Source organism: Danio rerio, chromosome 19 (assembly GCF_052040795.2).
Source record: "Danio rerio strain M-AB ecotype USA chromosome 19, GRCz13ab, whole genome shotgun sequence".
In the NCBI taxonomy this organism is placed as follows: Eukaryota; Metazoa; Chordata; class Actinopteri; order Cypriniformes; family Danionidae; genus Danio; species Danio rerio.
In genome coordinates, this window is record NC_141039.2 from 32,939,886 (window position 1) to 32,965,242 (window position 25,357).

The 25,357-nt window shown below is 36.4% G+C and overlaps 2 protein-coding genes and 1 long non-coding RNA gene across 22 annotated transcripts in view; 1 reads left to right on the forward strand and 2 right to left on the reverse strand.

Moving 5' to 3' along the window:
• trit1 (tRNA isopentenyltransferase 1) overlaps positions 1-12,051 on the reverse strand; it is a 70,494-nt gene extending 58,443 nt beyond the window's left edge. Inside the window, exon 1 of one of the 2 annotated variants that reach the window (NM_001044774.2) lies at positions 11,880-12,043. In NM_001044774.2, coding sequence (NP_001038239.2) covers positions 11,880-12,026 — 147 coding nt within the window. In that variant the 5' untranslated portion in view covers positions 12,027-12,043. Of the gene's footprint in view, positions 1-11,879 lie in introns of both variants that reach the window. The other variant, XM_087294412.1, reaches the window with a different exon arrangement.
• LOC141379122 (uncharacterized) overlaps positions 11,928-25,357 on the forward strand; it is a 44,901-nt gene continuing 31,471 nt past the window's right edge. For 10 of the 19 annotated variants that reach the window (XR_015516951.1, XR_015516952.1, XR_015516944.1 and 7 more), the window contains exons 1-2: positions 11,928-12,155; positions 13,412-13,646. This is a non-coding gene — a long non-coding RNA (uncharacterized LOC141379122). Of the gene's footprint in view, positions 12,562-13,411; positions 13,647-25,357 lie in introns of all 19 variants that reach the window. The other 9 variants (XR_015516954.1, XR_015516957.1, XR_015516953.1 and 6 more) reach the window with 3 other exon arrangements.
• Positions 17,530-23,078, reverse strand: myclb (MYCL proto-oncogene, bHLH transcription factor b). Its single transcript, NM_001045142.2, has 3 exons — positions 22,740-23,078; positions 21,679-22,271; positions 17,530-19,660 (listed from the first exon to the last, which is right to left on the reverse strand). Exons 2-3 carry the CDS (start codon positions 22,244-22,246, stop codon positions 19,014-19,016), a joined length of 1,215 nt encoding a protein of 404 aa, NP_001038607.1. The 5' UTR covers positions 22,247-22,271; positions 22,740-23,078; the 3' UTR covers positions 17,530-19,013.

Here is a 25,357-nt window from a genome sequence, read left to right on the forward strand (position 1 = left end):
TTAAATATTTTAGTTTTTGACTATTAAAACTATTTGCCTTAGTGATGTTGGTCAATTAAAATAAATTGGTTAGAAAAATCCTATATACCTAAATAGATTGTTAAAAAAAATAGTTATCGATAACAAATGATATGAAACATGATACTGTGACAATCTTTTTTTGCAATATCGCCCAGCTCTAAAGGTAACTATACATGATTAAAGCTCTAGGAAAGCATTCATTTAAAAATCCGACTCATCTAAAAAAAACTCTAGTTATTGTTCACATGGCAAGGTCCCTGTGGGTTTCCAATGCTGTCCATGCAGTTTTCAGACAGCAGGTTCTGTCTGCTTTGAGATCTGATCTATTAATCCTCAACACAGAGACATGTTAGAGTGAACAAGTGTTCATACAAATGAAACGCCTATTCAAAGAGCTAAAAGGAAAAAATACTGTGCAGTAACGAGACAAATGCTTTAAGAACCCGAGTCCAGCAGAGTATTCAAATCAGGCTGATAAATGATTCTCTTTGAATTATGGTTATAATGTAAAACAGGACAGCACAGACGAGTCAAGGCCTGTCATTCGTCATGCAGGGAAAGTTACTTGAAGTAAATGACAGGCAGCAAATCCTTTAGAGTCCAAATCACCTTTAATGGAGTGTTAACATCATGTCATAAGGTTAAATAAAATTCAGGTAAACAGTTATTGAACATGTGAATGGACGTTCAAGGTTCTTGCTGACATACAGGTGAAATAGTTGGTCGTCAGAGTGAGAAGAGATCAAGTGAAAGAAAATGTTTCAGTCAAGCTTCATTTATTAGAAACTCTACCTCTCGAGCTAAAGAGCAAGTAGCTGCTGGACCCTAGACTGACACTGAAAGAAAATAAAGATGGTTCACAACTTAAAAATCTAATTAGAAACACTTCCAGCAACACTGACCTGCAATTCATTTTGGTTTACAAGTGTTGTAAACAAAACCTGGAGTCGTTTTAGGGCTTTTGCTGAAAGCACAGATGCAATTATCAGAGTAGTTCTTGAGAACATCTTGTGAAACCTGCTACTGACTCAGAATATATTTAAACAGGTGCTTACACTTGTGTACATTTATTTAAAGCAAAGATGTACAAAAGTTGCCTGGTGATAACCTCTGGCTTGGCTCACTATGAATGCATATTTAATTTCTGCTTTTTTTGCTTAGAAAATCTGATCAAGTCTCGGCTTAAAGAGGCAGTACTGTATGTAAGAATTGTTATGCATTTTATGTAACTTTTTTTCTCAAAATTTTAAGGTTTTATCAAGTCCAAGCTAACAGTTTGCAACAAAATCTACAAAAAAAAAAAAAAAAAGACTCAATCTTCCAAGGTTTTATTGGTTGTTTTTTTACTGTACCATATCAGGGTGCACAATTTTTTTTATTTCTGACCCTGGCATTCCCAGTTTGAGTTGTTTTGACCACAAGATGTCAGTCCCGAACTGGACCACTGTTTGTTTCACAGCCAAAAAAAGAAACAAATACATGGAATAACAGCACAAGTGAAGACAGGTAAATATGTGGTGTATGTATGTGCAAGACATGTGCAGTCTGATACGCCACTCACTGCAGTGTTTCCAATAGCATTTTATTAGAGGCGCTCCGCCCTCCCAACGGCTTTCCCTGCCCCCTTGAAGTCAAGTTAATTGTATTTTATATATAACGGCAGAACAGAACTTCTTTGTTGCAAGTGCAGCCAATAACCGCGTTTCCACTATCGTGCCTAATCAGTCGCTATTGTGTCACTATCGTGCCTAGCCAGTCGCGTTTCCACTGTCACTTCCCGGGCCTAATCGGGCCAAAGCGGGGCTTTCTTAGGGCCAGCGACCGGCCTTTTTCAGCCCGCTGAATACCTTAGGCCAAAGAGGGCCAGCTGGGGCTTCGGGGCGGAGTGTAAGGAGAGGCGGAATGCAAACAAAGTTTTTCCGTTCGCACACAAGTACATGCGCCAAACAAATAAACAAATAAATAAACAAGGGAAAGAAAACATCTTCTAGCCTTATAAGCTGGGGTCTTTTTGCTTATGATCGCCCTTATGTTTCCCTTTTAAATGTAAGGCTGTTGCATGAATTAATAAGGTTTTAATTTATAAGTGACTTTTCTTTGCTGCGTAAACAGTGGAAATGCGACTATTGTATTTCCAGTGTTTTGAGCTGCTGTGACGCGAGTGGAGCGTTTGCCCCTATCTAGGGTCTCATCCAACCTTATGACATCTACCAGAAGTACCGTGATTCTTCTGCAAATTTATACCTGCCCCGTGATCCCTAAAAATAAGTTTAAATACTCTGAAATTAGGGTGACGAGAGTGAATGAGCAAGAGAACAAATCGCGAGGCACAGTGATGGTCTAAGCATTACATTTCTTCATTTAAATGAATAGAGCAGTAAAGATATCGTGAGTGCAAATCCCTCGCTCTCTCTCTCATTGAGTGATCTGCTGTCAATAGTTGTAGAAGAGCAAAATAGTTGAATAGTCTTGAATGTATTTTGGCCTTTTTAACAACTGAAAGTTCTGTTTTGACAATTGCAAATTCACTAAAAGCTGTTAAATAAAACTTAATTTTTTTACATGAATATTTAGTAATATAAATTATTGTAATACACTCATTTTTATAAACAGTAGTTTATAGGCCTATTTCCTTTTAGTAAAGAAGTATTAGATTTATAGGTGTGCATTTGAACTTCTTATAACATATGCTCTGAAAATTTTCTTAAGACATGTTGAATTTGTTTCATCATTTGTATTGTTTCCAAATTGCATTGTGATTTTTCATAACTTTTATATCTGTGTTATATTTTTTTTTTGTGGCAGTTAATTTCGTTGGGGCGACCCGTAATAAATAAGGGACTAACCCAGAGTAAAATGAATGGATGAATTATTTTTTGTAAAGCTACTGGTCATGACACGATCACACCTAAATGATTATAAGAGACATGTTATTGGTATTTTATGCAGCATCCTTGATTTATTCTCTTAGGTAAGGCAAGATCTTCTCTTAAGGTTCATACTTAAAAGAAGAAAATGGGCTTAATGCACTATAAAGCTTGAAGCATTAGAATCGGTGCTCAGTATCAGCCAATCACCATGACAAGGAATCAACACTCTGTATTGGCTGCAAAAATCCTGATCGGAGCATCCCTGTAGCTTTGACCCAAGTTGGTTGTCAGAGCAGTAATACTTCCCCTAGCTGTACAAGACTGATCTAGGTAAGTCAGTAAATATACCTTTAGGAAAAAGTAGTATACTCAAGTAAAGGTCAAGTATAAAAGTATACTTTATTTAGTAAGTAAATAAGCCCATTAAGATACACTGCAGTGACACATTTTGTGGATAAAAAAAGATATAAAAAATAAATGTTCATTTTTAGCTAGTATGGTTGTCCAGTTCAAATAATTGGTCAGTTTTTTACTGCTGTCATTAAAGGAAACAAATTAACATCATGACTTTGTGTCGGCGTCAGTCTGAAATGCTGCGCCACACCATTTAATGGACCCTCTAATTTTGTGGCTTCAGTCATTGTTGGGATACTCGTTTTAATCTGGAAGCATTAACAACTGATATTGAACTTTATTTTCTAATAATTATATCAATATTATGCTCAATATGAAAATAATTAATTGAGATTGCATTTTTGCCATATCACCCAGCCCTACTCCTTGTTTATTTTAATAATCTCAAAATAGATCAGGAGAATCAATAAGCCAGAAGAGTTTTCTTTTGTGGCAGAAGGCAAACAGTACTTTAGTACAGGTGCTCAATTTCTACTGCCAATTGGTTTAAAAACAATAAAAGAGTTGAGTTAAACCAATTTTATAATCCTATTATGAATAACATCACCGCTCTTTCAAACCTTGGCTACTCTGTGTTATTTGTTTCCCTTCTGTACAATTGGGCTACATTCATTTAGCAAGTCATTGCATCTCAAACATGACAACAGCATGTGTGTCCGGGTTTTCCCCGGGTGTCCCATTTCACTATTATCCATGTTACCATGATACCTTTAAACCCTTTGAATTGCTTTTACACTGATCAAAAGCTGACACCAGCAAAGTGTAGTAAGAATCAGTTCCGCATCAGTTAGCTCAAACAGCCACTAAAGTCCATTAATAACTGTTCACGTTGATGTCTCAGAGTCCTTCGCTTTTTTGAATGGCCTATTAAAAAGGCCGTTGGGATCTCGAAGACCTCGTGTGAAAAGCGGGATGCCCTAAGCAGCTAAAATCCCTTCTTACTTTTCTCCCGTTACAGCCTTTGTGACCTCAGTCTGGGTTCCCATGATCAGTTTGCTGACCCGAGGTCCATTGAACCTTACCCTCCTTGACCTTTCCTGCTCAATCCAGCAGCAAGAATTTGGGTACAAGACTTCAACAGACCATTATTCAAATACTCATTCCTAACCTGACCACATGAACAATCGGTCGCTCTCTCGGCTTAGTCCCATTCTATCCCTCCGTACAGTACTGCCATTCAAAATGTAAATAGTGTCCTGTGTAAGCCGCATGGCCACTGAATGTCGAATGAAAGCTTCTGCGCATAATAGGCGTGTAGGCACCAATTCAGCACGTCAATAGCAGCTTCCCAGCAGCCTTTCCTGAAACAGTGACCAGACTTCAACAAAACAGCCCAACTAACCCTTGCACAAACTTGCATTTTCTATCTATGAACAAATGCAACGCTTTTGGAAATGCTATATGAATGTAAAGCACACATTTAGTAGTGAACATTCTCATTGATTCGGTGTGTTTCTTGTGGAGCGTAACACCAGCGAGGGGTCTTGGAGGAGCCAGCTTGCTGCTCAGTGTGTGAGCAATGGATGTGACTGCACTGCAGCACAAGGGGAGGAATTTTATTAGCGTAACCCAATTAACTGCACCAGGTGACAGCCATGCCATCCTCAATAGAGCAATACATCCTCAAGGAGGCCACATGAGGGAAGGACAACCAGAGTTTCACATTTTCTATGGAAATTACAAATGACATTTGCCTTTATAACAGGTGTACGGCCACATTATGATACGGATGGTCAAAATTTCCTGGCAAAACATTTAAGCTTTTATAGGAACTAGGGCTGTGTGATTTGGGGAAATCTAATGGTATTTATTTTGACAGATACTGCGATTGCGATTTGCAGTTTATTTTTGTTGTCAAGCTCCAGCTCAATAATCTGCAAGTTGTAGCAACAATTCTGTGACAACTCTTAAAAATGACCCGTTTTTGTTTGGTGTTTGTGACTTTGAAACCAAAATATTACCATAGTTCCGATGGCCGGATTTTCTTTGATATTAATTTGTTTATTAATGCTTCTGAAGCAGCAGGCGTTATCATTTCATTATTTCCTGTTAGTTTGTTTTTATTAAGGATGTTCCGCATAATTCAGTTGTGCAATTCTGATTGGGCAGAATGAAAGTGTGCTCACTTAATTGGCTAGTAAGACACATACAGCAGTCATGCATTTGCTCTGGGCAGAGAAAATTATATAATACAAATATATTTTATATCACAGCCTCTTGCGGTTAGCTAATCGCAACATTTCAAATTGCGATTGCGATTCTATTTCGATTAATTGCACAGACCTAATAGAAACCAACGACATTTGCTCCTGCACAAAGCAGATATAACTGAGCTCTCATGTTTGCAACGTTTATATTATGGCTGCACAATATATCACTTGAGCATCGATATCGCAATGTGTCACATTGCAGGATATGAAATTTTGAATTGGGATTATAGTTGATCAGCCCAACAGTCAGAAATAAAGCATTTCAACTTTGTTTTAAGCATTCAGGTGCAAAAAAGTACATTCACAACTTTAACAATGATTTATTTTACTGAATTAATACAATGAAGACTACAGGCTAGTGTTTTACATTTCATTGCTCAGTTTCCTTACCTGAATACTGTTTGACTCTCCAGAGAACCATAAAGCACCGTTTGTTTTACTTTTTTGTTGTCTGTTATATTTTTGCTTGCAATTTGTTTATTTTTTAAATATTTTTTTATAGATGATTCACACCTTTGCAAAATCTCCCTAAATGAAATAATGTAAGTTAATAATGTCTTTCCAAATAGAGATATTTAAGCCATTTGGTGAAATAGTTTACATATCGCAATATATATAAGAAAAAAACCTAAATCTTGCAGTGTCAGATTTTTCCAATTTCGTGCAGCCTAAATTTATATGCGGAAAGATCTCAATTTATAACACTTTGACTTTGGAACTTACATTTTGGGAAATTACTCTACTCCTCAAGGGACAGAAAATTGAAATATCACAAGTAAATGACATCATCTCGCTTTGGTTTTGATGGATTTCTGGTGTTTTACAAAAAAAAACTCTACAGTTTAATATTAGCACAGCAGAGGTGAAGCTTTAGTCAAGTCCAAATCTCACATACGCAAGACAAATAGTGTACAGATGATTAATAGTAACTATTAGTGAAGTATGAGCAACAGCAATACAGGCTTGACTTTGCAAACAAACCAATGAAGTTATCAAGCAGCAAAAAAAAAAAAAAAAAAAAAAAAGTCTTGTTCAATTTCTAAAGAAAGCTATTTAAAACAGCCATTGCCTTGACAATGCTTTGACAAAGACGTAATCTGCATTTAGAAATGTAATTGGTAAACTAACATAATTGTAACCATCCTTGTCAAATACCTAATGGTGTGTCCTGAAACTTACAAATTTCAACCTATTAAATACAACTACAGCCAGTTCAAGATTGGGAATAGGCCAAATTCGCACATCCTGAATAATACTTTAATGTATGATTAAACTGACCCAAATTAAACAGTGGAAAAGTCCCTTTCTATTGAGAATAATAGACAAGCCTATATGCAAATGTGGTACCAAACCTTCACTAAGCCCACCCCCTGAGTTCCCAGGCCTTGTTTCCAGGGGCCCTAAAAGGACAAAAAGGGCCCATGTAGCCAGAATCTATTTATGTGTTACAGACACAGACTTGGTGCAGGATGTAGTACCTCAGATCACCTGATGCTTGCTGCAAAGAGCTGGATAATCTTGTAGTAAAACTGTGATTGCTTAAACGCTGATGCAATGAAACAATAAGGCTGCATTGTAATTTCCCAATATAACATGCAAGAATGATACAGACCCAGAATAATGCAGCTGAGTCCATTTAAAGTAAAAGCGTCTGCTAAATGACTAAATGACTTCAAAGCAACCATGCGCAAGTAGCAGATTTAATAATTACCAAATAATCAGCTACTTTCAGAGAAGCTAAGGGTCAATAAACTACATTTTCTGAGACTTTAACAGAAGTTTGTTTCACACACAGCATAAAAGACAGATTGACAGTTTAGTTATTTTTTTATCTTCTGCATTTAAAAGTCACACTTCGTTGATGACTCGGAAAATGACCACAGTTTTATGGAACACATCAGTCTCTCTAAAACAACGAATTATAATAATAATAAAATAAAAAATATATATAAAAATTGTGTTTTGGAAATTCTGAAAAATTGCCTACAAAATGACAGCACCTGCAATAATCGCTTGTTAAAGACTGCAGTCTCGTTTTGCAATTGTATAAATGGTTAATCACCCTTACATATAGAAAGTATAAATAAAAGTATAAACACAAATGCCAATTCCGCCATTAATGAAACATCTACAGTCTTTAGAATCAAAAAACATGAGAAAGTCATACAAGCAGCAAAATTCAAAATAAGTCGAGAATCATGATTTCGTTTAACAAAAAAAAAAAAAAAAAAAGATGTAAAATGGCATGTTTCCACTGAGTGGTACGGTTTGGTACGCTTTCATGGCCGTTTACACTCTCAAAAGGAGTACTGAACCAAACCCTACCACTTTTTCGGCACCTTTTCAAAACACAAGAAGGGTTACCAAAAGACGGAGCTAGACGTACAGCTGAACGTGATTTACAGAGATACATCATTTACTTATGCAACAAGCCAGAATGAAATACACAGCGAGAGATTGCAGCGGAACTATATTTACATATAATAACGAGCTATAGTTGACCCAGACTCAAACAAACCTTGTCGTCGTCTTAATGAACAGCTACAAAGCCAAAAAGAACAGCAGATTAACCCTGTGCCCTTTAGTTTTTTACGAGACAGTCTGAGGCGCGAGCCGTTTCGCTTTCTTGCTTGTGCTCACAGCGTGTCTATATCTGAAGTAACAAACTACTTGAGCTGATGATAATAAAGTGCTCTTGATTATTGACGTGCTTTTGAAACCCGATCCTGTCCGATACTGACAAACGTGAGAGTGAAGCGCGAAAAAAGGAGAAGCCGGAAAAAAGGAGCACATTATTTTTTCAGCAAAGATAAACAAACGGTCTTGTTTAAATATTATCATCACCTTTTGAACTATTATAAACTCAAAATGATGGAATTACTCTCTAACAGAGGTTACATGTGCTGCTGAAGATTACAGACACAGATAAGAGGTCTGCTCTGACTGTGGGCTATATTTCCTGTTGTTTTTTTAACCTAAATAAAGACTAAATGTATACAGACGTATTTATGTGTATAAAGCATCTGTTTTGTGAGGAGTCCTTCTCGTATGATATGTGAAGGACCTGTACAGCTTTACTGTAGACATTTTCTCGAGCGAAAATTAAGTCGACTGAAACTTTTTTGTCATACACCACACCCACCAAAAGGGTGGCCTAAATGCAAGCCTGATAAAGGTGCCTGATTAAGGTGATAAACCCGTGCCGACCCGAACCAACCGTAATGTACTAGTCAGTGGAAACATGCCAAATGAAGTGTTCATCACTGTATGTTGCTTTTTTTATACACTTCCTGATCACATGATCTCTTACATTATCTTCAATTCCTATATATTGCAAAGTAGAGACAGAATCTCTCAAAACTAAAAATGCTGTGCAACCGGACATCTATGATCATGATGTGGAATAGCAAAGGTTCAGAAATATGAATTTGTAAAGGCCTATTCGTATTAACGACATAAGACATAAATCACACGGGCACCGCAACCTATAGATTACAATAGCTGTCTTGCACGAAATATTGCCTGGAATTTTTTTGCTGTGTGGGATGTCTAAAAGTTGATGTTTTGTATGTGAAATTGCGTTGTTGACAATTTCCACATTTAAAATTGCCATTTGGTATATCATTTTAAAAATGCGGAGCGGGTTTTAGATTAGCTCTTACCAACATATTAAGGATGTTAAATGTTTTTTTTGTGTACTAAATGAGCTGAATTTTCAAAACATTCTTTGAGGGTAGGATCACTTGCAATAATATGCCAGCGTTTTAATAGTACTTTATTAATGTCTTTAGTCACAGGTGAATATTTCATATAACAATTAATTTCACGATCATGCTTTTTTGGATATATATTTTTGCATTTTTTGCTGTTTGGCTGAGCACACATTTAAATGATGTGCACACATTTAAAGTGATGAGCATGCTTTTGTGCATTTTTTCATTATTTTGTGGTGTCAAAAAACAGTCTATGATAATGCTATCATAAGCTATATGAGCGCAATGTTATCCACCATTACGGGGATGCAGACAGAGAAACTTGCAGTCTTGAAAGTTAAATTTTTACATTTTGCATTTCATTTACCAAAGTTTTATATATATATATATATATATATATATATATATATATATATATATATATATATATATATATATATATATATATATATAAATATAGAACCTGTTGTCATTACTAAACGCGTTTTATTTTTTTATATTTATTTTATATTTCTACATTTCAATTCACACATTTACCTTGAGGTTCTAAGTAAAGTAATAAATATGATTAGTACATTTATATTTGTACATATAGTTTAGTAATACTTTTTTTACTAAAAAATAGTAATGAAGCCAAATATGAAGCTAATGTAATATAAATAACTTACAATAATGATTTAAAAAAATTAGTAGCCCGAATTAATGTGTTAAGGAAAAATATTAAATAAAATTTTCAAAAATAGCAAAAATCAAGAGAAACATATACAATTTTATATACAATTGTATAATATATATATATATATATATATATATATATAATTGTATATACAAATTTTGTTGAAATGTTGTAGTTTGTGAAGTTTTTGCATGAATTTAATTATAATAGATAAAAGTAGAAAAATTTAAGTATTATCTTTCAATTTCTAAAGACGTTTGGTGACTAAAATATTGTTTTAATAAACATGTTTGTTTAAATTTGTTTAAATAGACCAATATATATTTCCCATGTTCACTAATAAATGGATAAAAATATTTATTTTCAAAATGGGGTGTACTCATATATACTCATACTATATGAGCCCTATATATATATATATATATATATATATATATATATATATATATATATATATATATATATATATATATATATATATATATATATATAAATAATGACTATTGACTGAATTTACAGAAACAGCGCTATCTATATCAAATATTTATGTATATTAAACACAGGGTTTCATAATACAGGGTAAAACTGGTGTAGAGCTAAATCATGCTTATAAAATGAAATGCTTCTTTTCAGGGTTTAAAAAAATAAAAACAATTTTTAAAAAAAGAATGACAATAACCCGAAGAGGTTATTGACTGCAAGTCATATTCTAGTAACAAAACATAACAATAATATAAAAAAATAAATAAAAATAAAAAGGATTCTTAAAATGACTACCACTATTGCATAAAGTAAAATTAAAAGCAATCCTTGATTGGCTGACAAAACATGTTTTTTTTTAACCCCGGACAGTAATTGAAAAAAAAAAACTGTTGTGATCGAAAACTGCTCTTTTTTAGCATGGTACATTTTTATTAAACATTTTGTTATTTTGTTGCTATTTTAAGGGCTATTTTTTAAATGTTAATAAAACAAAATAAAGAGTACAAATACATGCTTCTAAAGGGGCATTTTTTCCAACATGCTCTCCTTGAGGTCATATTTCATTTGACTGGCTCAGAACCACAAACATGGCTGACTTCTAATCAAGGATATTAAGGAGTACGTAATTTCACTGCAACTCACGGAATGCTAATTGACAGCTTTCTCTAAATATTACTCTAAATAGACTTTAATACAGTCAGTCTAGCTCCAGATGGTGAACAGGAGTTTCATAATATACCATTGACACTGTTATGCAACATGCCTAATTGTGCTCATGCTAAAGACATGCTAAAGACATCTCCGACATCTAGTCAGAAGTACTCATACAGAATCAAATCAATCTTTCCAAATTACTGATTGACTACATGATCTCGTATGACATAACGTGATTTGAGTTAATAAAACCATCTAAATAGACGAGGTCATAATACTGACCAATCACCACCTTTTAAGTTGAGTCGAAAATCATCTGAAATAAGTAACGTTAAGCAGTTCTTACATGGGTGCCATAAGCCTGGGGAGAGTGACGAATATGATAAAGCTCAAAAATATTAATAGTTCTATGATAATTTTAGCAATTTTGATCGCGTAGACCATTGTCAAAAATGGCGACCAGTGAGAAGCACGAGGAAATAAAATAATAAAAAAACGACAAAACGAACAGGATGCACAGTGCAAAACATTTAAACAAACTTAAGTTCAACTTACTTTCAAAGAAAATATATGCATATTTAAAAATATGCATATGAACATAGTTTAGAGTCCAAAAATGTTTGGCCAACTGATGTTCTCTATTCATGCGACGTAAAACATCCTGCGTTTACATCCAAACCAAATCAAAGCCTTCAGTAAATCGCGATACTCTTCATAAACAGTAAGATATTTGATTTCACAGTTGTACGGTTTCAGAATTACCTGTCATTTATTAATCGCAAAGCACTTTCACGTGCTAGCCTGTTTGATAGACGATGCAGCAGATTGCTCCACTCACCTGCATGGAATCAGCGCTTATAATCTCCCCATTAAGCCTTTTCCCGATCTCGATAGCCAGTTTAGATTTGCCAGTTCCAGTTGCTCCTAAAATCACCACTAAAGAGGGCTTGATACCTTTCTGGAGTACACGCGTGGCGGCCGCCATGACAGCAAGCTCTCAAGTCTCTGTCACGATCTACGCATGCGCGTTGACGACACCGTGGAGGAGGGAAGTGTTTCCAAGCAACTAAACCTGTTTCCATAGGGACGAGATTGAAGGATTCAATTATAGCAGGTACGGCAAGGCAAGGGTGTTTCATTCAGAAATAGGACAAAAGTTCATACACTCAAACAAAAAGTACTTGGAAAATAGGAGACGTGATATAAGTTATATGGACAAAGAAATAGCTCTGCTTGGTACAAACATGTAAGAAGTAGGTACATTTATTATTAAAACGTATTTATCGCTGTGAATAACGTTAGTTGATAATAATTAATTATTACAAAATACTTACCAATAATAATTAATTATTAGCATAAAACTAATGTTACATAGATATTTACAATAGAGGTCGCCTACACTAATGTTGTCTATTGGAAAGAACGCGTCAATAGAGCCGCCATTTTAGTACAGGGTAGCGCTCCTTTGAAATAAATGCGGGACCAAGTTGCGGTGGAGGACTGTCCACCTGGAGCCAAAGGTATACATATATACATATATCTATGATTAAGTTTTCCAGCTGGTCAGTATAAAAATACTTATTTAAATAACAAAAATTATGATTTTACATCACTTTTTTACATTAATGGATAAGGGAACTGACGATCATTCCTGACAAAGAGTGTGTGTTTTGTTTGCATGGAAATGTATTATCGTCACCCCTTGTTGAATTTGATCTAATCTGTGTCCTGTGTCCTGTGGCTTTTCGTTTGTGAGAGACTGTTATCGTCAATACTTGTTTAGCACAAAAGTTTGTAAAAAAGGAAATCTTACCAATGAAATGTGATGTCTTTGTGATTTGTTTTCTTTGTTTGCTCATTATTACTACCGTATGCAGCGCTACAGTCTAGCATCTTCAGATTGGCTTTAGTCTTGACTAGTGAAGATGAATGACATTTGTCCTGGGAGCACTGTACAAATGTGGCGGCGCTATTGATGCATACTCAAGGTCTGTATGCGATATCTAGTGCATAGATCTATGATAACGTTAAAGAACTGTTAGCCATATAGTATAGTATTCAATTAAATTCATCTTTATTTTTATAGCGCTTTTACAATGTAAATTGTATCAAAGCAGCTTAACGTAGAAGTTCTAGTAAATTGAAACTGTGTCAGTCCAGTTTTGAGAGTTTAAGTTCAGTTTAGTCCAGAATGGTTAAATTTTCATTGCTGAAAGTCCAAATGCTGACTTTGCAAGCCAGTGGTGACAGTGGCAAGGAACAAACTTCACCAATTGACGAAAACGAAGGGAAAAAAACCCTTGAGAGAAACCAGCCTCAGTTGGGCACGACCATTTTTCCTCTGACCAAACTTTCTGTGTGGAATTGCAGCTCAGGCACTGAAGGCTGGAGAACACTAGACGTCCATCGTCGAAAAGCTGCAGTTGTGAGTAGGTCACCTGCGGGTGTTCAAGCTGGCCCATGGGATCAATGCAGAGACTCGTCTGTCACTGGGGTCTTTCAGGAATTGGTCTCAGGCTTTCCACTCCTCCATGACCGCTGCAGTGTCAGTTCAGGACATGGCCTGGTCCAGGATTATGGATACCTTGGCATCAGTTCTTCACAGGTCTTGTAAAATAATATTTATTTGATTGTACGTTAGCAGAAAACTAAAAAGCTTCTCTTTTGTGAACGACAAATTGAATTACAACACTCGCAGAGATAGAGTTGGTGAGAAGCAATATTTAGCAAGAAGTGAAAAAAAACATGAGCTTCATCACGTTACATATTTATATACGGGTAAGTATGTTTACACAACAGTGATGTACTTTAAACAAGGGAAAGTTTTTTGTTTTTAATACTTTGTGTTTTTATAACTTTTATAGATAACAAAGTTGTTATTCCATTCACATGAATTGGCAAAAAATATAAAAACACTGTAGCTATTACTCATGCTTGGCCAGTACTGGCCATATCACTTATCAAAGATAAAGAGTAGTCTGCTATTGTTCTTTTGGCTGTGAAGCTTTCCTGCACATGGATGGTGATTGGGGCCAAAAGTATCTAAAATATACATAGACCTTCATGAAAAAAAAACTAGATGTCCGATGTATGTTTGTCACATACATAAATATAATACCAAATGCAGACATTTTTTGCCTGTTGTTGTTGGTAATGCTTTCAAAGGGCCCAGAAAAATGGCCCAGATCACCCGCCTTACATGAATGTCTAAAGACTCATTATTTAAAATAAATGCATCTAGTTATAGCATATAAATACAATCTGTATCATTACACAACATACACTACCTGACAAAAGTCTGCTGTCGATCCAAGTTGTAAGAACAACAAATAATAACTTGACTTCTTGTTGATCATTTGGAAAAGTGTCAGAAGGTGGATTTTTCAAATGAATCATCTGTTGAACTGCATCCCAATCATCATAAAAACTACAGAAGAACTATTGGAACCCACATGGACCCAAGATTCTCACAGAAATCAGTTAAGTTTGGTGAAGGAAAAAATCATGGTTTGGGGTTACATTCCGTATGGGGCATGTGAGAGATCTGCAGAGTGGAAGGCAACATCAACAGCCTGAGGTTTCAAGACATTTGTGCTGCCCATTACATTACAAACCACAAGAGAGGGCAAATCCTACAGCAGGAGAGCACTCTTTCTCATACTTCAGCCTCCACACCAAAGTTCCTGAAAGCAAAGAAGATCAAGGTGCTCCAGGATTGGCCAACTAAGTCACTAGACATGAAAATTATTGAGCATGTCTGGGGTGAGATGAAGGAGGAGGCATTGAAGATGAATCCAAAGAATCTTGATTAACTCTAAGAGCCCTGCAAGAACGCTTTCTTTGCCATTCCAGATGAAGTTATTAATAAGTTATTTGAGTCATTGCAGAGATGTATGATGCAGTTCTCAAAGCTCAATATTAATCCTTTTTTCCACTGCATCATGACACCTTGCTGTCCTAATTAAATAATTAAAAATCAAGGCAGTATCATATTTTATTTTGGTAAAATAAGTGTAATCTAGAGGCCTTTGCCTTTCATATGAGCCTCTTCTGAAACCAAATGATGAACTAGAAGTCAAGATATGATTTGTTGTTTCTAATACTTGGATTGGCAACAAGACTTTTGTAAGGTAGTGTACGATTATTGATTCTCACTAATTTTATTTTGTCTTTAAAATTTTCCTTACAAAAATGTATGCTGTTAATATTGTTCAGCTATGAATATTCTCGATATAAAATAAAATTTTTGAAACATAAATAATAATACATTTTTAAATGTAATTTAGGTCAGAGGTAATCTGAAATAAGTAATCTAGATTACATTTTTTACTACAATTATCATGTAAGTTGTATTTACAATAGCAAACCACATTTTTAAATTATATTTATTAAACTATTTTATAAATTAGAATTAATAAAAATACCATCCAACATGAAAGTAACAATATTTTGTGTATACTCATCAGTGTTGGGGTTAACTTGCATTTAAACCTTAGTGGGTTCATTTTAGATCATGTTAAAATAATGTGAGCTCTAATAACACAGTGATAGTTTAATAGTGTACTCTGCCTTTATTAAAATAATCAGCTTTGAGTATTCACTCAGGTCTGATAAGTTGTTGCAGTTTTAAATCATTTAGTGTGCAGCTTTGACAACACTGTTGACTTCAGCAGGTCGACTTGTGCACCTTCCGGAAGAACGTGGGTATGAATAGCTCTCTACCATCTCTATGGCAACAGAGTGTTCTGCACCAAGGAAAAGAGAGATGCTCGTTGTCATGGCAAAGAAGGGCACTACGACGTGTCAACTAAAAGCGGCTTGCGCTAATGAAATGATCAAATCCAGTTCACACACTCGTACAGGTGTTGATGGAGGAAAATAGCTCTTATTCCACACACTGTAAAAGCTATTTTCTGCCAAAAGTTATTTAAAAAAGCAATCACTGCCAATCTATATCAGCAAACTACTGTTAAATAACATTAGGACACGCTTAAAGTTATAATTCAGCTATATATGTCATGTTGTGTTCCATGTATATGTTTGGAACAACATTCAGGTGAGAAAATAATGAGGGAATCTTTATTTATGGCAACAGCCATATTTATGGTAGCAATAATAAGATATACAGGTATAAAGTAAAAATTAACACTACTTGAAAATTCTCTGATGAGACTTTATTACCTAGGTATATGTTTGAGTAAAGGGGTAGCACGGTGGTGCAGTGGTTAGCACTGTTGCCTCACAACAATAATGGTTCGAGTTCCAGTTGGCATTTCTAAGTGGAGTTTGCATGTTCTCCCCGCATTTGTGTGCGACCACAGATTAATAAAGGGACTATGCCAAAAAGAAAATGGATAAACGAATGAATGTTTGAGTAAAATGTTAATATTTTTTATTATATAAGGGTCTGATAATATTTCTCCCACATTTAAAATTAAACTATTGTCATTTAGAGCTGTGTTTCTCAACCATGTTCCTGGAACCCCACCAGCACTGCATGTTTTGGATGTCTCCTTCGTGTGTCACAACCATTACCGGTCTTTCAGTCTATTCTAATGAGCTGATGGTCAGAATCAGGTGTGTTTGGTTAAGGAGACATGGAAAATGTGCAGAGCTGGTGGTCCTCCAGGAACATGGTTTTAGAGCTTTTCTGACAGAAAACTGACAGTTTTTCAACAACATACATAACACTTGTTTATTACAAGCACATCGATACCTATAGGGGCATCACTGTGGCTCAGTGGGTAGCACAATCACCTCACAGCAAGAAGGTCACTGGTTCAAGCCACTGGGTTTCCTCCGGGTGCTCCGGTTTCCCCCACAAGTCCAAAAACATGCGCTAGAGGTGAATTGGGTAAGCTAAAATTGTCCTTAGTGCATGTGTGTAAATGAGTGTGTGTGGATGTTTCCCAGTAATGGGTTGCAGCTAGAAGGGCATCCACTGCGTAAGACATATGCTCGATATGTTGGCGGTTCATTCCACTGTGGCGACCCCAAATTATTAAAGGGACTAAGCCAAAAAGAAAATGAATGAATGATTTGTATAGTTCTAGTTGTGAATCTACATAAAGCTGGAGTTACACAAGTTTGAGATTGTGAAATTCTGTTGTATGGTGCTGCGAAAAGGGGCGGGATTAAACAAGATAATTAGACATTTAAGAAAGTGAGCGATTGGTCCATATTATTCTGTGCAGAGAGGTCATGTTTTGATCCTTGATTGGTCTCACGCAGTCAAGTAATGCAATTTCGCAGGTCAGAGTTCACCAAGCTTGAACTTTGCAACGCACTGAACTGTGAAACTTGACGCACGAACTTGTGTTTCCGGTCTTACGCATTCGAGTGCATATGAATGGAAGTCTGTGGGAAGAAAAGTCCAGTGTGACCGCAGCTTTAATGGTGTATTGGCTTCAGGATCAGTGGTGTATTCAACCATATTTGAAAGCATTGTGTTGTACATTTAAAAACTAAAGAAAGACAAACAGTTGGATATGATTTGAACTGAATTTATTTATTGTTTATCCAAATTGGAGTTAATGTTTAGGCTTATGAGGTACAGAACACAAAGTGCTTAGACAACGCTGCTGCCATTCTTTTCCCAGTATGACACCTGACAACATGGGATGAACGTGAAAAACCAAAATAATAAACAAAACTGGGTTACTGGTGGCATATGTGTCCTGCTATCAGGTCCTTTTTATGGACCATTTTTATGGCCAGAGTTTGTACAAAGAGAAATCACCTCAATCAATTATTGGTGATTGCTGTGAAACATTGCCCTTATTTATGTTATTAGTTTCTACAAAATGACAGTGTGCGTAAACGTCAAATTATAAAGTCCAAAGCAAGCATACGCCACCAGTACCACCATATTAAATAGAATCAAAACAATGATACAATCAATTCCGTAAGAAAATATAATTAGTACAAAACTTCTTTCAGCATTTATTCTGCCACAAGAGCTATAACAAGCCAAAAGCAACTTCAGAACACAAGGTAATAGGCAGTGAAAACAGCATAAAGTGGCTAGTGATGAAAATGAAATGATAGTGTTATTTAACTTTTTGATTTTTTTCTTTTTTAATTTTCTTAACAAAAATAGAAACTTTGAGATACTCCTGGGAAGGCGGGTGGGCCAACCGAGTTTTAGGACAAATGACAGAAAAATAGAAAATAAAGTCTATTAACAGTGCTGATTTTCTTATTCAAAACACAAAAGCATGTTTCTTTTTTTACACAATGTCCTGTACATTACTGTTATTATATACACATATGTCCAAAGAATATGCCACAGTTTATATACACTGCAAGGCTGTGCTGGACACGGTCCTGAAGGTTCAAGATAAGAATAATATACAAGAACAACAAAAACAGAGAGAGAAAATAATCATGGAACTTAATGCAACAAAGTAACAGTGATGCAACTTCCTGTCTGTTAAACTTACTGTCATCATGTGGCAATGGGGGCGCACAGCTCTCCTTAATTTTAGGTTTATTTGAGTAACAAAGCACTATAAATGGAGAATTTCAATATTTAACCACACTAATTTAAGATTCTGCCTCCAAAAAACCCTTGACGATCAATTACACATGCATATAAATTGCTACATTTCAAATAATGCCTAAATTGGCATGCTAATTTAATGAAATATTACTTCCCCGCCCAAATACTTTAGCATAAATGCACAAATTTAAACACATTCAGGATTTAAATCTTTGAATTACAAATGAAAACGACCTCTTTGGAAAAGTGTTTGAAACTTGGTAGGGTCCACCAGTACCTCAGCTTCCGTAAGTATGTCTTTCCCCTCCCCCGACAACTGCGAAGGCAAATGTGCAAAGAACGAAAACTGAAGAACTAATCTCAAAATATAGAGTCTACTCCGTTAAATATCCCCATGTTTACAAAAAAAAAATAATAATAAATGCAGCTCTAAATTGTTCCTATTGAAAACATGGCTGGACTGGTTGAGATTTATGCACGTTTCAGTTCCGCGAGTCTCCTTAGTAGCTGCTGTTGCTTGCTTTTCAGCTGCTTCTTCTCCTGGGCCTTCTGTCTGTCGCTGACATGCAGCGTACGGAGATACTCTGTCGCCTTAGTCAAGATCACAACTTTGGGTGTCTTTGGACAATCAACCAGGCCTGGGATTTCATCCCGTAGTGCCAAAAAGCGTGAGCGAAGGTCATTTCGTCTTTTGCGCTCCAAAAAGTTGTGCGTCTTCCGCTTGTCTGTGTCCTCACAGTCCGAACTCTGCGGGCTGGATGGTTGTGATTTGAGGTGGTAGGATGTATGTGTTGGCGAAGCAGAGACAGTTGGAGACTGAGCAGGGACTGATGGGGAAGGTAATGGACTTTTTCGTTCTGGGGTTTGAGGTGTTGAAGCCAATCGTGGCTGTACGATTTCTTGACGGATTTTCTTGCGGGGCGGCTCTTCTTCAGGATAACTGTCAGGAGAGCGGGCGGCATAGTTGTGCTGTTGCTGGTGAATGGAGATGTGGAAACGCTTCATGCAGGGGTCGTGCGGATCTGCACGAACGGTGATGGTCACTGGCTTGCGGGCGTTCACCAAACGAGACTTGTTCTGTTTATGTTCCACCGTCACCACATCAATCTCTTCGTCATCTGCAAGAACAGAAGAAATTGTAAACTATTACAGATTGAATGTAGACAGATGATTGAGAGGGGTCTGGATGCAGACTTGATGCAGTTTCAATGCTTATTAACGGGCACACCTAATCCCACCCCTAACAGTGACATCACTAGCTCCATTGAGTGTCTGACATTGCAAGTCTGAGATATGCAGTCTCAGCTTGCAAAATTAAGTCTGCATCCAAATATTATGGAGATGATGTTATATTTTTGCTCTGTTTACACTTGGTATGGTGATGCATTTTGGTTGATCAGACCACAAATAGATGAAGTAGATTGTCCACTTTCAAACACTTTCCTAGTTTTCTTTATATGTATACTGATTATATATATATATATATATATATATAGATTATTCAATCTTATATTGGAAAATAAGTCATTTAGATATGAACATAAAAGAAAGAAAAAAAAAACACTTGAACACAAAAAAATTCACTAAACATAAAGAGTTTGTAGTAGAATCAGGCCTGACAATATTGCAGCTTTATATTTTTCCTTTTTTAAAAATAAAATTGTACAGTTTGAGATGGCAAAGTTTATGTATGGCCTGGCTAGAAAGTTCAACATAGCCCGTAATGTTGAAGAATTAGAAAAGAATTAGAGCGGGTTCTCTCAAAACAAATGTTGTTTAAAAGCATTACATTATGTCATTATTTACTATTAAACTTATCCTGTTGAATGAGTTTTTGGCAGACTCCGGGAGTGGTCGAAAGTAGACAGCTTTGAAGTGTTTCAGACCCTGTTTAAACCTGTATTGAGAATTTGTGATCAGATCCACAAGAATGCATCATAATAGGAGATATAAAGAGCTTTGCATGGGCCCTAAAACTATGAATTGGAATTAGGTTTCCATTCATCGTCTTCCCCTTTTATTTCCTTAATCTCAACGAGAGGAAAGCCAATGATGCTTTGATCTGGCACAATGAACTTTAGGTCACCTCTGATCTGTATTTTGATAAGAAACGCGTCTGTTCAGAGTTCCCCCCTTCTCTGCCTTCTCTACTTACTTCCAGCACCAAGCACAAAGAAAAATAATGCTAACAGATATTCACCATTAAAAATAATAATAATAATATTTTATATATATATATATATATATATATATATATATATATATATATATATATACATACATACACACACACACACACACATATACATACATATATACATACACACACACACACAGTTCAAATGAAGATGAAGTATTCTGTGAATGGGATCAAGTGTGATTACAGTATGGCTGCACAAACAAAAACTGATTCTTCTAGTCATGTATACAAGTTTGGGACTTGATTAAAGTGAAAATTTTCATTCATTCTTTTTAGCATGTTCCCTTAAAATGAACTTATACAAGTAACCACTACAGCTATACTATGGCAGCTTCAGATTCTGACTGTTCATTCATGGACAATTAGGTGACTATGAACGCTTCAGGATTCAAGTACCCTTATTATTGTTTTTTTTTTTTTTTTTTTTACTGCTGATCACGCACTACTAGTAGGCACCACCCACAAGTACAACAATTTCTCCTTTTGTTTTAGTTGGGGAACGTTGAAGCTCAGCACATTATTGCATTCCACACATATTAAAGATGAAATGCCAAACTAAATCCCATGGCACCAATGAAACCGTTCTACTCAGGCTTGACAGATTTGGACATGAATGAATAGCAACAGCATGACATCAGGGTCAGTCAGGTGTCAAAACGAGACGTCAACACAGCTACAAATTCTCTGCCTTCATTTACTTGCTCGAGTTTCCTTAGTTGAGCACAAAATAAGATATTTTGAAAAATGTTGGAAACCACCATCGACTAGCATGGCATTTGTTTTAGGGTTTTAGCTTTTTATAAATATCTTCTTTTGTGTTCAACAGAAGAAAGACTACCAAATGTTTGGAACCACTTGAGGGCGAGTAAACGTTAATATTTTGGAGGTGAACTATCTCTTTAAGCGAGTGCTCAAAGTCAACAATTTCTTACTTACCAGAGGAGTCGGTGCGAGATTCTGACCCGGACGACACCTGTTTCTTGCAGCTGCTGCTCAGGGGGAAAGTAAGGACAGCTGCTGGATCCACGCAATCTGTCGCCAAGCTGTTGAGAGCAGGCACGTCCGCAGGGACGCACTGCGCCTTGCCGGAGAGTTTGGACTGCGCCGAGCAGGACAGCCGCTCGCTGACAACTTTCTCCAGCTGCTGACTTGCGGAGAAACTGCTCCACATGCAGTCCTGAATTATGATGGAGCTCAGGTTCTCCAGAGTCTCCTCCGCATTGAGTTTGCACAGCCCCTCCTGCTCGTCGTCCTGTCCCAAAAACTGGGACACCCACTCCAGCCTGTCCCCCGGAGATGGACCGCTACCTTCCAGTATCCTGACAGGCGACATGGGCGGGGTTGGCACGAGCTCGAATTTCTTCCAAATGTCCTCGCTCGGTGCGGTCGATTTGAAAAAGTCCTCATCCAAGTTGTGGTCGTCGTAGAAATAGTGCTGATATTGGTCGTATTCCTCCATCTCCCACTTCTTAATTCGCGACGCGCTCGCACTGATTCCTGGCATTGGTGTCCTCCTTAGAGATCAAGATCTGAAAACCACAATTGATCCGCTTTTAAAAACAATCCGATCTTATGGTGCTTTGTGTGAGATGATTAGCTTAGAGCACTTCATTTTATTTCCAGAGAGCCTAAAGTGTTTGACCTTTTTAATAAATAATGGTTATAATATTAAACCCTTCTGAATAACATAAATGAATTAGCCTACATAGTAAAATATGCACGCAATTATGCTATTATACTGAAATAAATTTTAAATGCATAGCTCGGTGGTATATAAAGTGATTGGTCTTCATGCTGTTCTACTTTACGGTACAAAACTTAAGTTTCGCAACATGCTTCTATTACATAACACAACTATGTAATATGTAAGTGCTCCTATAGCTAGCTACTACTGCCATACGGTCCTCGTAACTTGCTCTGCTGGTCAGCAGAATCCTCAGCTTTCTCCTAAAACGATTGAGACAAGCAGTTGCATTAATCCTTAATTAAACACTTACCGTAATGCAGAGCGCAGAGTCAGAATGTTGCGTGTCATTTGAGACACGAAAATGTTACCGGTGAGCTCCAGACAAATGTTTTGCACGGTAAGCGTTCATGTCAACAAGTTAATGAAGCGTCGTCAGCTGTGTGCTCAATAATCCGGTATTGTGTTCGCTTTTCCAGGTGTGGTTTTGTACCATCCGGCTGTTGTTTATAAGTTGAGTGGCGAGGATGTCGGCTAGATTTGCAGTCCGCTTCTTCATGAGAACTTCGCTTCTGTCCTCGCCCTTTATAGCGGTTGTATGATCCTTTCTCAAGCCGCGGCTTGCGCTCAGAATGGACACCTGAAACGAGTACCCCAAAGTAGTGGGTGGATTTGCATACGAGGCGGGTTGTAGTGCGTTAACCACGCCCCTCCTTAAAGAGACAGGACCTACTACAGAGATTCATTCGCGCTTTGGGAAAGTATACATTCAGTTGATGATTGAGAAAAGTTTGCATAGACCTTGCTGTTTAGGAGTGGGAGAGACTTTAATGTTACAGCTCTTACTCAGCTCAATGGCCAAATCAATATATTTATATAAAAATGCATTTAAAATATCATCCAAAATTATATACATACCAGCCGATTAAAATGGGGTGTTTTTTTTCTCAAAAAGTGGACCTTATTGCAATCATTTACCTCATTCGCTATAAAATTATGAGGTTCAAATATGTCATTTTAGTGACATTTTAAGCACTAAATTTAGCTTGCCGGATGGTTATCATAACCACACTTTTTGATGCAACAAAAATATTTCCTACATTTTTGTCAAAGTGCACATCATACTATTTTATGTTCACAAAAAATGTGTTTATTTACAAATGTGCATTACGTTATTGCAGTTTTTAAATAATGTAATTTGATTATAATTTTTCATTTTTAACAAAGAAATATGAAAAAAAAAAATTTTTAAATTTCATTCATTCATTCATTTTCTTTTCAACTTAGTTCCTTTATTACTCTGGGGTCGCCACAGCAGAATGAACCACCAACTTCCAGCATATATTTAACTTGGGCGGATGCCCTTCCAGCTGTAACCCATCACTAGGAAACATCCATACACACTCATTCACACACATACACTGTGTATGTGAGAACATGGGGAGAACATGCAAACTCCACACAGAAATGTCAACTGACACAGCCGAGGCTCAAACCAGCAAACTTCATGCTGTGAGACAATCGTGCTATCCACTGCTGCTTCCTAGTTTTTTAAATGCTAATTTATAATCATCCATCATTTAAAAAAACAATTAGGAATCTGTTAAAACTTGGTTTAAATTAAAAACTGTCGACTAAAGGCAATAACAAACTAGCCAGCTCATTTACAAAGATTCTGTGCATTTTAATAATAATTTTAGTTAGTCTTACAGCCTTCTTTTATTAGATAATTTCACAATTTATGAAGGCATACTATCAAAAACGGGACAAACAAAGCTCATGTAGGGGTCAAATTCTGGATTTTGTCAGTAGTGGGGTTGATCTTTCGAACTCTGGCTACATGCTACTGGAACATGCGTAATATAATCGCATATTTTATAATATATTTTTTGTTATATTTTTCATGTATAGTATAGTATAAAGATAAGTATAGTATAATATAGGATATTATATATAATACTGTAGCAATACTAAATAATGTATTGTATATATTATGACACAGTAGGGTTAATTATAATTGAATAATAAAATTATATGAATACAATAAACAATGTACACATAAATATAATAAAGAGTTTTTTAATCATCAAAAACTAAAAATAGTGGTAATAATTATTCACTCAATTACTTTTCAGCTTAATCCCTTTATTTATTATGGGTCACCACAGTGGAATGAATGCACAACTTATCCAGCATATGTTTTACACAGCAGATAGCCCTCCAGCTGAAACCAAACACTGGGAAAGACCCATAAACTCTTGCATTCACACACATACACTAGCCAATTTAGCTTACTTAATTCACCTATAGCGCATGTCTTTGGACTGTGGGGGAAAAGAGAGCACCCGGAGAAAACCCACGCAAACACAGGGAGAACAAGAAAACTCCACACAGAAATGCCAACTGACCCATCCGGGGCTTGAACCAGCGACCTTCTTGCTGTAAGGCAATCGTGCTACCCACTACGCCACCGTGGCACCTTAGAGGTAATATACCAAAAAATAAATACAAATATTTACAAGGTTTTACAATAAAAACTAATTCTACAGTGGCAATTTTTACCCATAATATAAATGACATTCTGTCAGAGAAAATTCTTGCAAATCATTGTGCATATGATCTCAGAAAAGTGCAGAGAGAGCTAATATCTAACATTGTTTGCGTCTTATAACACCACCTACAATTTTCTATTATGCTGAACATTCACAGGGAGAACATGCAAACTCTACACAGAAACGCCAACTGAGCCCTGGTTCGAACCAGTGACCCAGCAACCTTCTTGCTGTGAGGCGACAGCACTACTTACTGCGCCACTGCGTTGCTCCTATGTTGAACAGTATTATATTATTATTACCCTGAGTGAAAGAGCAAGTCATACACCGCCTATATGTGTTGTCTGTTTTCATTTATCTCAAGATGATAATTAGTGTC